Below are 14,001 nucleotides of genomic sequence, written 5' to 3'. Positions count from 1 at the left end.
AGAACATAGACATAGACAAAGTAATAGTGAATGGCCAATAATGTTGCCATCTGCAAAACAGATTTGTCTTACGGTGCTGCCTAAACCAATTTTTATGGAGGCACAAGGAGCCGTATGATCCCATGAACATCTCTGCAGTTTAGATTTATCTAAAACTACTATCTTATGAACATAATCATGTTTTATTCCAAATATTAATATATAGGAAATTTTCTCCTTCTCTTGCTACCCCCTCCATATTTCAGATGTATATTGTAAAAAGGCAACATCGGAAATTATCTGGACACTATTCAATAAAATTTAAACACCCAATGATATTATATGACAATATCTCTATCATTAGCAGGTTTAGCATTACATGCATTCTCAGAAAGGTGAACTAGGGTTGGACCTACGTACTAGTTGCATGAGACACCATCAAGAAATAGGCTAGAGTAAAATGTGCAAAAGCAAGCAAACAACCAAAAACCACACAAAAGGAGCCATGGAGTATGGAAATAGCAAATCATTTTTATTTTGTTGCCAAGAAGTATATGGAAGTATCTCTCAAAGTCAAGGTTGAGTTGAAATAGAAATTACTTTATTATAGTTACTGTAGCTATACATCACTTCAGATTTGATTTTAGACATGTCCTTTGGAGCAGGGGTCTCCAACCTTGGCAACTTTAAGACTTGTGGACTTCAACTCCCAGAATCCCTCAGCCAGCAAAGCAAAGCAAAGCTGGCTGAGGAATTCTGGGAGTTGAAGTCCACAAGTCTTAAAGTTGCCAAGGTTGGAGACCCCTGCTTTGGAGCATGGGAGGGCAAATAGCACTTTCCCGGCCTTCTTTAAAGCAGCCACATCTTTGCCTTATATTCTATAGTAGTTGCAGAGGGGAAAATACAAAATAGGGGCTGTTTAATAATTATCATTATATTGGACATATTTTTGTATCACAGACAAAAGTAGCAACAATTCAAAAAACAACAACAACCCAGCAGATCTTGTTTTTGTTAAATTTTTGTATTCAGGAAATCAGTACAGTAATAGTTCACTATTCCAGTCTGCACAAGTATGCTAAGGTTCTTCTCTCCATCTTTAGACCAAAAAGAAAGAGAGAGGGTGGGGGGGGAGAGAGAGAGAGAGAGAGAGAGAGATATTAAACCTTACAGAGATATGAATGACTTCAAATTGAGGTTAGATTACATTATATGTAAGCAAAAATATTTGCTATAAATGAAATATGAAATCTTGAAAACACGAATCCAGGTAAACAGGATACTAATCCATGATTAATTAAAATGTGATTTGCTAAATTAGCCTACCTGCTTGGGTTCATACAGCATACCGAACTATTAATTAAACATGCTGACAGGCTTTGCACAAACAGATTAAACTGTAGACTGATCAATCATGCTTTAGATTAGTGCAGTTCATGTATCTACAGTTAGAAGAAAGTAACTGGAAAAATTCCTTAATATAAACAGTATTACCCCTTGTTTTTCCCCGGGTTTAATTAGCACTCTCAAGAAATTTTTCTAGCCTTTCTTTTCCCAAAAGCATTTTAATTAATGTAGCAGAGGGAAGAAAAATACTTTAAGAATTTTCTCTTTTTTCCCCTCTTAGCAAGATGCCTTCTTTACTGCAGCTACATTTCAAAGATAAATTTAATCTGTGCAACTTTCTCCAGCATCCAAATGTAACAAAATGCTGTGAATCCCTAAATACAAAAAAATGATTAAGGTACAGCAGGTTCCTGAGAAGCTAAGTGAAAAAATATCTGACACTGGTCCTAATTTACCTCTCAAACAAATATAGACATTTCAGAGAAGACAGTACTATATGTTTTGCGGGTGGTATATTTTGTGAGCTGTGGTAGAATCTTTGATTTTTATATTGGATCCATTTGAAAGAACCATCAGATTACAGGCTACATCTGCTTATATTCTTATGCGGAGCTGATGATACAGTAGTTATGGTGCAGACATCTGGATCTCATGCAATTGGTGCCTGGAATCATCTTGAGGTTACAGTATTTGAAATATCTCTACGTGGATGTCAGACAATCCTGCCGTTTTTTTGAAAAGAAATTTGACCTTAAACTTTGTCAGATTTATAACCGTTACACCCACGATCTATTGATTTGAGAGTAGTGTCAAATGGAGTTCTTACCAAAGATTTTTTGCACCGAAGCTTTAGCCCACCCATGAAGACCAAGCGGGAACCAGAGCATCTTAAAAGAGAATCTTTTATTAAAAAGAGCATGGAAACCCGAAGGTACACATTTGATTTCCTACGTTTGGTTTTTAAGTTGCCTCGGCAGGGAGAGAAAACAACCACCACCACCCCTATTTCACTTCCAATTCTGCGGTCGGATCCACTTTTCCTCAGAACCGAGCTACCGCGCTCAACGGGGCTTCGTGGTTCGTTTACACCCCCTTGATTTGAGCAAGGATCGTTTCTCTAAACTTCGTGAGAAAAATCGTAATTTTCCATTTTCCTGTCGCCCAGCTCTTCTCCTTCCTCCTCTGCTGTGGCTGGCCCGTCGGTGCCCTTTCGTTCCCTCGCATCGCGGGGCGGAGCAAGGAGGAAAGCCACCTTCACCCCCTTCCCGCCTAAGGCTCACTTCACCGGCTTCTTTTTCCCCTCCGAAGTCGGCTGATTTCCACCCTGGGATACCTGGGCCAAAGGCGAGGCCGCTCCTCCCTTTTCCCGCCGCTGCTCACCTGGCCCAGATCCTGGAGAGCGAGAGAAAGAGCGAGCGAGAACCCACAAAGAAGAAGGAGCGGTTCCTCTCTCCCGGCGGTGGCTCCCGGGCGTGAGAGCTGAATCACAGCCAGCGCCTGAGTGATTCAATGAGCCTCTAAGCCACCCGCCGTCTGTCCGGAGAGTTTCCGGATGGGGGAGGGGGAAAGAGAGAGAGCGGGGGGGGGGAGGAAGGGAGGAATAATATAAAAGAAGGAAGAGCCGGCCAACTTTTTAGAGAAAGCCGCTGTCTCGCAGTCGCACATACACACACACGCGCGCGCGCGCTCACGCAACCCTGCTCTCCGTTTCGTGAACTGCCTTCCAAGAGTCCTGATGGCCCGGCGCTGTTTTCCCACGGCGGGGACACCTGGCGCTCCAACCTTGCTGCTCTGCGCGGTGCTCGCTCTGCTTCCCTCCGGCTCAGGTGAGTTTAGCGAGCGAGCGAGCGAACGGGGAGCGCTCCCTTCCTCCATCCTCCCTCCCTCCGTCAGCCCCGGGATGCCCTTTTTCGCGCCTTTGGACTTGGTCTCTGAGTGGTCTGCTTTCCGTCCGGAGGGGTTAGGCTGGATTTTCCTCGTGGATCCTGGCACTGGCCAATGCTTCGGAATCGCCAGTTTCTGTTTTGCTTGTATGGTTTCTTTCACCGTTTCCTATCGTTTTGCTATTGCTGCTGCTGCTGCTGCTATTATTATTATTATTATTATTATTATTATTATTATTATTATTATTATTATTATTATTATTATTATTATTATTATTATTATTATTATATCATCATCATCATCATCATCATCATCATCATTTACTTTATTCATTAAAATGAAACAGTTAACTGAACATTCAAAAATGCATCACAAATACCATTGACTGGTGCTAATGGTTGATACGGGTTGCTGCCAGCATCCTAGGTATCAACCAAGTACCTTCTTAAGATGTACGATGTTCCAAGTAGCACAATTTTTTGCAGTTCTGCAGGGGAAGTGCAATTTGTTGTTCTCTCTTATAAAATTCTTGGACATGGTACCAAGTGCCCCGATGATGACAATGGGTATCACTGTTACATGTTTCATCAATAGCCATGTAGTTTCGATGGCCAGGTCACCATCGTCTGGAGGGGTTAGGCTGGATTTTCCTCGAGGATCCTGGCACTGGCCAATGCTTCAGAATCGCCAGTTTCTGTTTTGCTTGTATGGTTTCTTTCACCATTTCTTACCGTTTTGCTATTATTACTATTTTATTTACATAAAATGACAGTATACACAGCAAACGAGATAACTATGCTGGATTTCGTATCACAGATCACTAGTTGTTGTTATTGTTGTTGTTGTGTTGTTGTTGCTATTATTATTATTATTATTATTATTATTATTATTATTATTATATTTTTAAATGTTCACTTGACTGAGTTTCATGTTTAATGAAAATAATAATAATATAATTGTTCGAAATGGGCTAGAAGTCATCCTTGCATTTGGACTGCAGCGCAAATCGGGTCTCAAGTTTAAGAAGTTTCTTAAACTTCTGGGGATTTGAGCTGACTAAGTTAAAAGCAATGAAACTTTCAAGGGTGTGTGGGCTAGAGTGGGCTGCTCATCATTCTGGACATTTTGGGGGGGAAAATGATTCAGGAAGTATGGAAAATACCAGAAAGGCTCAAGAAGTATATTCTGTTCAGAATACGCTAAAGCGTTAAGGATATATATTGTTCTCTAATCAAATCTGAGTATATTGTTCAAGCGCAGATAGAAAAATGGCACGATTTAAGTCCATATAGTCTGAATATCAATTAAGTATTTTATTTATCAAGTTTATTTGCCACCCATCTCATCTCATGCTTCAAGGTGAGAAGTTTAGTGAGAAATTTATCATCTGTTATTAACAATAGGAAAAAAAACAAGAATGTTTTCAAAGCGATTAAGTACATGTATAAGTATTGTGCAATATTGGTACATTTTTAAATACTGTGTTAGTATCACGGTGGCACATTGAAACAAGGCAGTTTCTTAATTTAATATCAACAGGGTATGTATGGATAAATCTGTTCCAGAAAAAGGTTATGAGCTGATTAGCTAAGCAGAAGGGCTATCTATAGTATAAAAATGATTGGAAGTGCTTTGAACCTCACATTAAACATAATATGTACATGCCTTTCATTAAAACAACCTGATCTTTTTTAGGTTTTTAGGTTTGTGTACTTGATAAAAATTTGTAGTTGCTTTAACAATAGCACTGACGTTAGGTAGTTTAAAGCAGCATCTTAGGAAAACCTGCAAAAAAACTGGACTACTTTAATAAATTTGCAGACACTGAAGTCTTTCAAGATTGGAAATAATTCTTCCCAATCAATGTTTAAGTGGGCACCTTACTAAGCTGTAAATCTTCAATATAAGAGCAGGATAGGTTTCTGTGAGTGAATGGGCTGCTTCCTTATTCTCATCTGATACAATTAAATGTAATATGCAAATGTGGAATGGGATTTTGGTACCAACTGGAATTTAAAACTAATGTGGACATAACTAGAGGTGTTAGCCACATTTGGCACTGCATTCTTAACAGCAGAAGACTCCCTTATTACACTATGGTTGAAAAATTGTGTGGGACAGAAGCAAGATGGCAACACATATATTCATGTTAACTACCTGGAATGCTTTAACATGCATGTAAAGATTCATAAGAAATGTTTATGACCATTACACAAACATACTGCACATGCTATCAGTAAATTCACAAACTACAGAATTTTTTTTGAAAAACCTGTATTTAAAACATAATTTTCTTCAGAGTACATTATACAATAGGGTCTCTGTTATAATGATAATCCTTAAAAGAATAATTTAATCTAATAATACCAAGAAGCAAGTAAAATCTAAATAATTGCTTTGAATAGCTATAAAGCCTGCCAGAGACTGTTTTGTCACATGTAGTCATGTTTTCTAAAGAAGGAATGGAACTTTAGGGTACCTTTCAAACTATTCAATAGATCTGAGGAGCATATAAATGCAATGAGTATAAAGATGGTAATCATTAGAGCCTAAGGAGAGATATTATGCATTCTTAGAAAGAAGAAGGTTTCCCTTTTTCTCAAGTCATAAAGATAAGAGCCAACCATCCTTTGAGTTCAATATTCTTTTATACAGGGATTAATCTTGGAAAGGCCCACAAACAGGGCATATATGAAATATAGCAGACAACTACAAAATGGCATCAAAGAATTAATATTTTCCAACAGAAGAGAATATATGTTGCTCAGGGTTGAACTGTGGAGTCCTTAGTGCCCTCTGAGCTTGGTTGTTTCATTATCTGACTAGGTATCATTACTGGTGCTAGTGACTGTGGAATTTGCTCTCTGTTTATGTATAGTAGTTTGCCCTGCAACTGTTGGATATGTGTATGTGCTTTTCTCCTTGGTAGTTTCTTGATTACGGTGTTCTTTTCTGCTTCATTGTTTGTCTAGTGTTAATTCCTGCTTATCTGGGTGTATCTGCCGGAAAGGATGTGTCCTGATCTGTTTGTTTCCTTCTTACCTTTTACTTTTATACAACATTCAAAGAAAGAATAAAAAAGCTAAGGAAGAAATAAGACCAGTTCACATCCTCTTCGGCAACCTACTCCCAGATAAGCAAGGATTAACACCAAACAAAAAACCAGACAAACAATCAAGCATATTTTAATCAAGGAACTACCAAGGAGAAAACCATGCGCGCCCCTCCAACCCTGGCAGGGAAAGCTGCTATATAATAAACAAGGAACAACCCCACACTCACTTGTATTGCCTGGGTTACCTTAATGAAACATCTGTAAGTGAACAACCAAGTTCAGAGAGTACCAAGGAATTCCACATTTCTACACTTCTTTGCTAGCCCTGTAAGATTATCCAAATCTATGCAATGCAGATTTAATAGTCCTAAAAATTCCACTTCCAGTTTTTCTACAGAAATTTCATATGCCCACCATTACAGGTAACTCACTTAGTGTAAACGAACTTACAATATCTTGATTCATATAACATTCTAAGCTAACATGAGGTTAGATTGTCTTTGTAGAGGATGACAGGAACCTAAATATTGAATTAGCATCTTGGGTGAACACTTTAGCACACTGAGAAATAATATAAGTTTAGATGTTCAGGTCTAGCATATTAAATTTTATTCTGTTCAGTTTGTTCAGTTTGTTATGGTTGCCCACTGTGTTAGACTCTGGGCAGCTTACAGGTTTTTTTTTTTTAAATGGTTACAAACATGCATAAGCAGGCAGTCATGACTAAAACAAAATAATAAGTAGTACAAATATGATGGGTCCCACAAACACATTACCTCAGTGGTGAAATCCAAATTTTGTTACTACCCGTTTTGTGGGCATGGCTTGATGGGCATGGCAGAAGAAGGATACTGCAAAATCCCCATTCCCTCCCCACTCCTGGGGGAAGGATATTGCAAAATCTCCATTCCCACCCCACTCTGGGACCAGCTAGAGATGGCATTTGCCGGTTCTCCGAACAACTCAAAATTTCTGCTAGTGGTTCTCCAGAACTTGTCAGAACCTGCTGGATTTCACCCCTGCATTAGCTCCAGGCCTGAGAACCAACTAGATCTTCTGGATCCCCAAAATAGTGGGGACACTGTACTAGAAACCAATGGTAGTGACAAAGAAGACATATTTCCTTGGTCCCACAAGATGGCAGTCTTTAAGTGAAGGAACTGGATTACACACACACTGCCGGCATGTGCGGAAGTAATTGGAGATTAATTGGTCCCTCAAATAACCAGATAGATAATCAACTATGCCATGAAGAGTTTTCTGGTAATAACCAACACCTTGAATTGCATCCAGAAGATTCCAGGCAACAAATGCAGTTTACGTAGTGGCAGTGCCACATATGCATAATGTGAAGTGTCCATTAGCGCACTTTGTTATGCAGGATTAAACATCATGTAAGAACCTAACCAATGTGTTGGTATTAATGCAGAATCTCTTAGATATTCTAAATCTTCTCTAAATGTATGGTTTTTACATGTTTTGGGTTATAGCTCAATGGACAAGTTAGAGGAAATTATAAGTTACAATCTATTGAATATAAAAGACCGCTTTATGCGTAGTATATGGATTCAGCCTGTCTGAATTGTTGATTCAAGGAGACTCTCTGTTGCATGAGGAAATAATATATCTCATTTTTAAATTCTGGATTAATACAAATTAAACCAGATGAACTATAATTCCTGCAATCTTTGCAATAAAAGCCAGTTCGGTCTAGTGATAAAAGCACCAGGCTAGCAACCAGGAGGGTGAGTTCTAATCCCACATTAGGCATGAAAACCATCTGGGAGGCTTTGGATCAATGACACTCACAGCCCAACCCACAGGGTTGTTGTTGGAAGAAAATAGGAGGAGGGGGGAGTATTATATATATGCCACCTCGAGTTATTTCTAAAAACAATAAAACTGGGATTAAAAATAAAAATATAAAAAAAAATACTAACCACTAGAGATTTGTTTGCTGAGAAGTCATGCAAGTTGTAGACCAACCTACTAGAAAGATATCAGGTTGGGAAAGTCTGACTTATATTCCAATTTCAATCAGATTTTTTAAAAAAAATACATGGTAAATTATTGTGTTTATAATATTGTTAGAGCCTTAAACAGTACACACAGAATATTGTAATATGTGGAAAAACCCACTAAATCATATTCCTCTCTATGCATTTTCAAACAGGTAGCTCTGCAGTACGGACAGCTGTAAACATAACTTGGTCATCAATCAATTTTAAGACGCTGCTCCACTGGGATCCAAAGCCAGTTGGTTATGTTTATACAGTTGAAATGGACGGGTAAGTTAATGTTTGGAAACCATACCTTTCCTTAGGTATCTTTGTATTTCATCTGTTGTAATGGAGCAGAGTAGGGTGGGAATGGGGATTTTGCAGTATCTTTCCATGCCATGCTCACCAAGCCACACCCACAGAACCGGTAGTAAAAAAAATTGGATTTCACCACTGCATAGGGCCCAGATTGAAATAAACAAGTGCTATGATCTGGGGTTTCAGAAGGAAGTGCTTTGATTAAATATTGGATCTATCTATAGTAGATATTGTTACTATATTCCTTTAATGTACTTAGTTTTTATATAAATTTATTTGTAAGCTAGTTATTTTCATATTATATGTTTTATATTTTTTATTTCCTTCATTAACTTTTTAAATTACCCCTAATTTTACTTGTCCTGTGTTATTGCATTTCTTAGTACTTCTAAGTCTGCTGTGAAAGCAGTTACGTTTTATTCATTGTAGCAGTACAAAATATTCAAGGGCATAAAGGCCATTTCATGTTTTCCTAGTTACACTGTTTATCTCACTAACATGGACAATATTACTGCTGACCTTCAAAACATGTAGCATTTTGCGTTTTGCTATAAGGATCATAGTGAAAGTTATGTATGTGGCCAGGATGATATCCATTTCTTTTCTTACCACTGCAAGGCATGTATGTATAACAGTCTTACTCCTCACACATATGCATAAAATGCTTGATTTATATTCTTGATCTTAATCTTTATAGGCATCACGTAAGACGAGAAAAAGTATGCATTCATACCGATAAAACTGAATGTGATGTTACTAACGTGATACTTCAGAATTTAAAAGATACTTACATGGCACGCATATATTCTGAAATACCATATGATGAAGATAATTTTGAAACTCCCCCATATGAAATTTCTTCAGAGTTTGTACCTTACACACAAAGTAAGTATAATAAATATGATACATAGTCACTAACCTTAATATATTTATACACAAAAAAGAAGATTAGGTATAAAGACTTATAAGGAGTGTGTTTTTAAGATTTATAGGAAGGCAGTACTTCCTGGTAATAGTTCAGTTTTGTAATTTAGTTTTGAGAGATTTTTTTACATAGAGGTAGTCCTTGCCTTATGACCATTCATTTAACAATGATTAAAAGTTATGACAGCTCTGGAAAAAGTGATTTACGACCTGTCCTCAAAGTTGCAACTCTCACATCACACACCTGCAGTTACACCATCACAATTCATGCATTTGGCAACCAGCTTGAATATTGACCAGCTGCAGTAACATTTACTGGAAAGCTAAAAGGGAGGAAAGGTAATTTATTCAGTTGGAACAAATTAGCATTAGATTTAAACGTTTGTTTCATTTTGACATATTTATGGAGGATGCCACTGCCTCCTTCCTAGGGCTGAAAGAGAGTGACTGGCCTAAGGTCGCCCACAACCAGCATTGTGCCTAGGGGGGGGGGGGCTATAACTCATGGTCTCCCAGTTTCTAGCTTGGTGCCTTAAAACTATAAACCACTTCTGAAAAACCATGCTAAGAAAACTGAAAGGACTTGTTTAGGTAGTCACCAGGAATCAACACTGACTCAAAGGCCCGCAAACACATCTGATGCAGCTTCAGTCATATGCTATATTTTTATAATAGCCATTGTAAATTGACCCCCCCAAAAAATCTGTGCTCAGAAATAAATAAATAAATGTTTGCTGTTAGAACTTTAATGCATTTCTCCCCAATATATGACAGCTGGTTTTAAAAAAGGGTGATGTTTCTTTTTTTTTTTTGTTCCTCCCCATTCTATACAATTGCCCAAGTGTTACAAGAACCTTCTGAAAATAATAACATTTGTTGTGCACTCTTTTTACATTATAAAAAAATCAAACTCGGTCATACTTCTTTTCTAGCTGAGCTTGGAACGCCAACCGTAACACATTTTGAACAAAAAGATGAAATTCTGAAAGTGGAAGTAGCCGATCCACTAACACCGTATAGAGTTAATGGTACCTTGCAAACTATCAGGGACATATTCAAAAATGATCTAGAATACCTGTTATACTACTGGAAGGATCAGAGCACTGGCAAGGTGAGAACCTAATTTCTAAGAACATTTAACTTTTCCTGCTCAGCATTAACACTTTCTTTTTAAAATTCATTTGAATGTAAAACATAGTTCTGTGCTCTTTGGCATTTTTTATTGTAGATTGGGGTATGGTTCTCAACAATAAGGATAAGTGGAACAAATAAAAAAGCATAATTAGACTAGCTGTAATTATGCTAAGCAAGACAGTTTGTCAGCGTTCCAACTAATGCGCCCATCAAAAGCAGAACTCTGAGGCATGCAGATTCCTCGAAGAACATATTTATTAGATGCATCATATCAGCACAGCCCGTGAAAGCCAACTCTGAGAGGTTTCCCGCGTTTGTAGCATAATTAAAAGTGCAATTGTTCCCCTCCCCAAGTGTCCCAGGTCACATTGTCCAATTACGATGTTTGGTGGGTTTCTTGGTCACTCCTCTTCTCCTTCAACAGCCACCTGTTGGGATGACCTTCGTTCTCATGAGAAAGCTTTTTGTTATGTCTGCTAGTCAGCCTATCTATTTCCCTTCCCCACTCTCTCCAAAGTTCATATCAACTATGAGGCGGCTAAAGATGGCTTCAGCCAGGTTCGCTTCAGAGTTGACATAGCTGTTAAGTAAGTTTCGCCTCATTTTGCGACTTTTTTTGCCAGAGTTGTTAAGTGAATCATTCAATCATTAAGGGAGTCTGGCTTTGCTTGTTGGAAGCCAGCTGGAAAGGTTACAAACGGTGATCACATGACCTCAGGATACTACATGTATTTACTTTCCGGTTGCCAAGCACCTGAATTTTGATCATGTGACCATGGGGATACTGCAACAGTTCATAAGTCATTTTTTTCAGTGTCATAAATTTGAATAATCCGTAACTGAATGGTTGTCAGTAGAATAATAATACCTGTGATATATTTGAAAGCCTTTATGTTAATTCTATTAATAGCAATAATCATACACATACTATAGCACAGGTAGTCTTTGGATATACGACCACAATTGAGCCCAGCATTTCTGTTGCTGAGGCATTTGTTAAGTGAATTTTGCCTCATCTTACGACCTTTCTTGCCACAATTGTTAAATGAATCACTGCAGTTGTTAAGTGAGTAACATGGCTTCTGACATTCCCATTGACTTTGCTTGTTACAAGAGGCGATCCCATGATCCCAGGGACACTGCAACGGTCATAAATATGAACCAGTTGCCAAGCATCCAAATTTTGATCCAAATTTTGATCATATGACATGGGGGATATGTTGCCACGTTGTAAATGTAAAAAACAGTCATAAGTCACTATTTTTAGTGCTGTTGTAACTTTGAACGGTCACTAAATGAACTGTTGTAAGTCAAGGACTACCTGTAGTTGATTATAATTTGCAGTGTGGCGAACTGGGCTATCTGCCAATAACTCTTTAAATAATTTCTTTTGTTACTTTTCAGAAATCAGCAAAGACAAAAACCAATCAATTTGCAGTTGATGTTGATAAAGGGAAGAGCTATTGTTTCTATGTTCAGGCTAATATTCCAAGCCGCTTAAATAACCAGAAAAGTCAAAAAAGCAGCATAAAATGTACCAGTATTCACAGGGAAGACTTGGATGGTATGTATTATGTGGTTTCATACATGTTTCCATTAGAGTTGTGAAGAGTTGTGGCCTCACTTTACTCAGATTGCACAAGGGATGGTCATAATTATTTTTTTTTTCATTTTGTTGCTTCATGTGGATTGCACATTTTTTAACTCTAAGAATTGAGGACATTCTTAGATTTTCATATTCAGAAAGATCACAGATCTGTGAGGACTGAACTATTCAGAGCAGATAAATATCTCAGGGTATAATAGTCCTTCTTGTCTAAACATCTACACTAGTTTGTTGAGATAAGGTTATTCTTTGGATCCACTAACTTTTCTACACCAGCTTTGTCAGAATATCAGTGCCTCTGGAATGTTTCCTCCCAGTTAAAAGGAAATGCTTTGGATTTATTACACCATTTAATGCCTCTTTAATGTAGAATAGCTTCAGCCAGGGCAAAGTTCAGATAAATACAAAGCATGCATCTAATTCAACTGACGTTGCATTTGTCTTCTTTCCAGCTCTGGATTTCGACAAAATCCTCATAATAGTAGCTGCTGCTGTCGGAGTTCTCATTCTGATTATTGTTTTATCCGTGGTGATATACAAGTGTAAAAAAGCAAAGAGCAGATCATCAGAAAAAGAAAATATGCCCCCAAATTTATAAGGACTAATCACTTAGCCCTGATTGATCAAAATGCTTGATATGCATTAATGTTGCGATGATGCCATGGAAAAAAAAACCTCTCTGGAAGCAATAATAACTGACTCTTCATTGTACAGACATTTATGGTTTCTGTGAAACATCTGATTTTAAAACACTATTTGAAACTCCTGTTTTAGCTTCACTGTTAAAACGATGAGAACTGATTGAAATATATTAACTGACATATATGATGAAATGTTACCGTTTCTACTGCACTTTTGGTAGCATCTTTTTATATGGGTGTTCTATACGAATGAGTTTTTAGGAGTCTGATTTTGCATAAAAGGTATGGTACAAATTGCCCTTAAATGTATATGGTGCAAGAAAATAACTGATAAAATAACTGATAAAAATAACTGATAAAATTCCCTTGAGCTGAACTTGACAATTGACCATGGAAGTGGTTCAGAAATGTCTTTCTTGGGCACATATCTGGCAATAACTCTTAAATAATTATTCCATTTTAATCAAAACTGTGTCAACTATTTCAGCTGGCAACGTGTTGTTGGCTGCCATTGCCCGAACTTAGCACTTTAAATATGTATTGGTAATTAACTGCTGGAAAGAAAGAAATCTTAACTTTTTAATAATTCTGTATAACTGTAAATACAGGTGGTGTGAATTGAGGCTCTTCGTGGTACTATAATAACTTATTTATGATTTATATATTTGTATATATTGCATTTATTTATTTAATATAATAAAGGTAAATGGGGACTACAGAAGTATGTTTCTTGATTTTGTGCATTCGGTGGTTTTATTTTGTGCATTCGGTGGTTTTATTAGCCAGCATTGGTTTTGCCAGTGCTGGCAAAAAATGTCATTGTACATTTTAAAACTTGTCAACAGTTAAGCCACAACATTAATTGAGAAATTTATTTTTCCATCAAGTACCATAATTAGATTTCAAAAGAGAAAGAAGAGGATTTAGGAGAGAAAATGACAGAAATTTTGGCATAGATATTAGGAAAAGATAAACAAGAAATATGACAAGCCATTGATGAAATCTATCGAGTATATACGAACTACTTACGAAAGCATAAATTGGCGAGGGATGTACCCATTAAATTCATGAAACGAACAATAAGAGATGAAATGTATAAGAGGACAAGAGAGG

The 14,001-nt window shown here is 37.5% G+C and overlaps 1 protein-coding gene across 1 annotated transcript; it reads left to right on the top strand.

Annotated features, from left to right (window-relative positions):
• Positions 1 to 2,926: 2,926 nt before the first annotated feature.
• Positions 2,927 to 13,609, top strand: F3 (coagulation factor III, tissue factor). The gene is made up of 6 exons (XM_058176108.1): positions 2,927 to 3,152; positions 8,439 to 8,553; positions 9,281 to 9,468; positions 10,440 to 10,618; positions 12,046 to 12,205; positions 12,700 to 13,609. The coding sequence occupies exons 1-6, from the start codon at positions 3,062 to 3,064 to the stop codon at positions 12,843 to 12,845; spliced, it is 879 nt and encodes a 292-aa protein (XP_058032091.1). The 5' UTR covers positions 2,927 to 3,061; the 3' UTR covers positions 12,846 to 13,609.
• Positions 13,610 to 14,001: the final 392 nt, after the last annotated feature.

Source organism: Ahaetulla prasina, chromosome 3 (genome assembly GCF_028640845.1).
Source record: "Ahaetulla prasina isolate Xishuangbanna chromosome 3, ASM2864084v1, whole genome shotgun sequence".
NCBI classification, from domain to species: Eukaryota; Metazoa; Chordata; class Lepidosauria; order Squamata; family Colubridae; genus Ahaetulla; species Ahaetulla prasina.
This window is presented reverse-complemented; position numbering and strand designations above follow the sequence as displayed.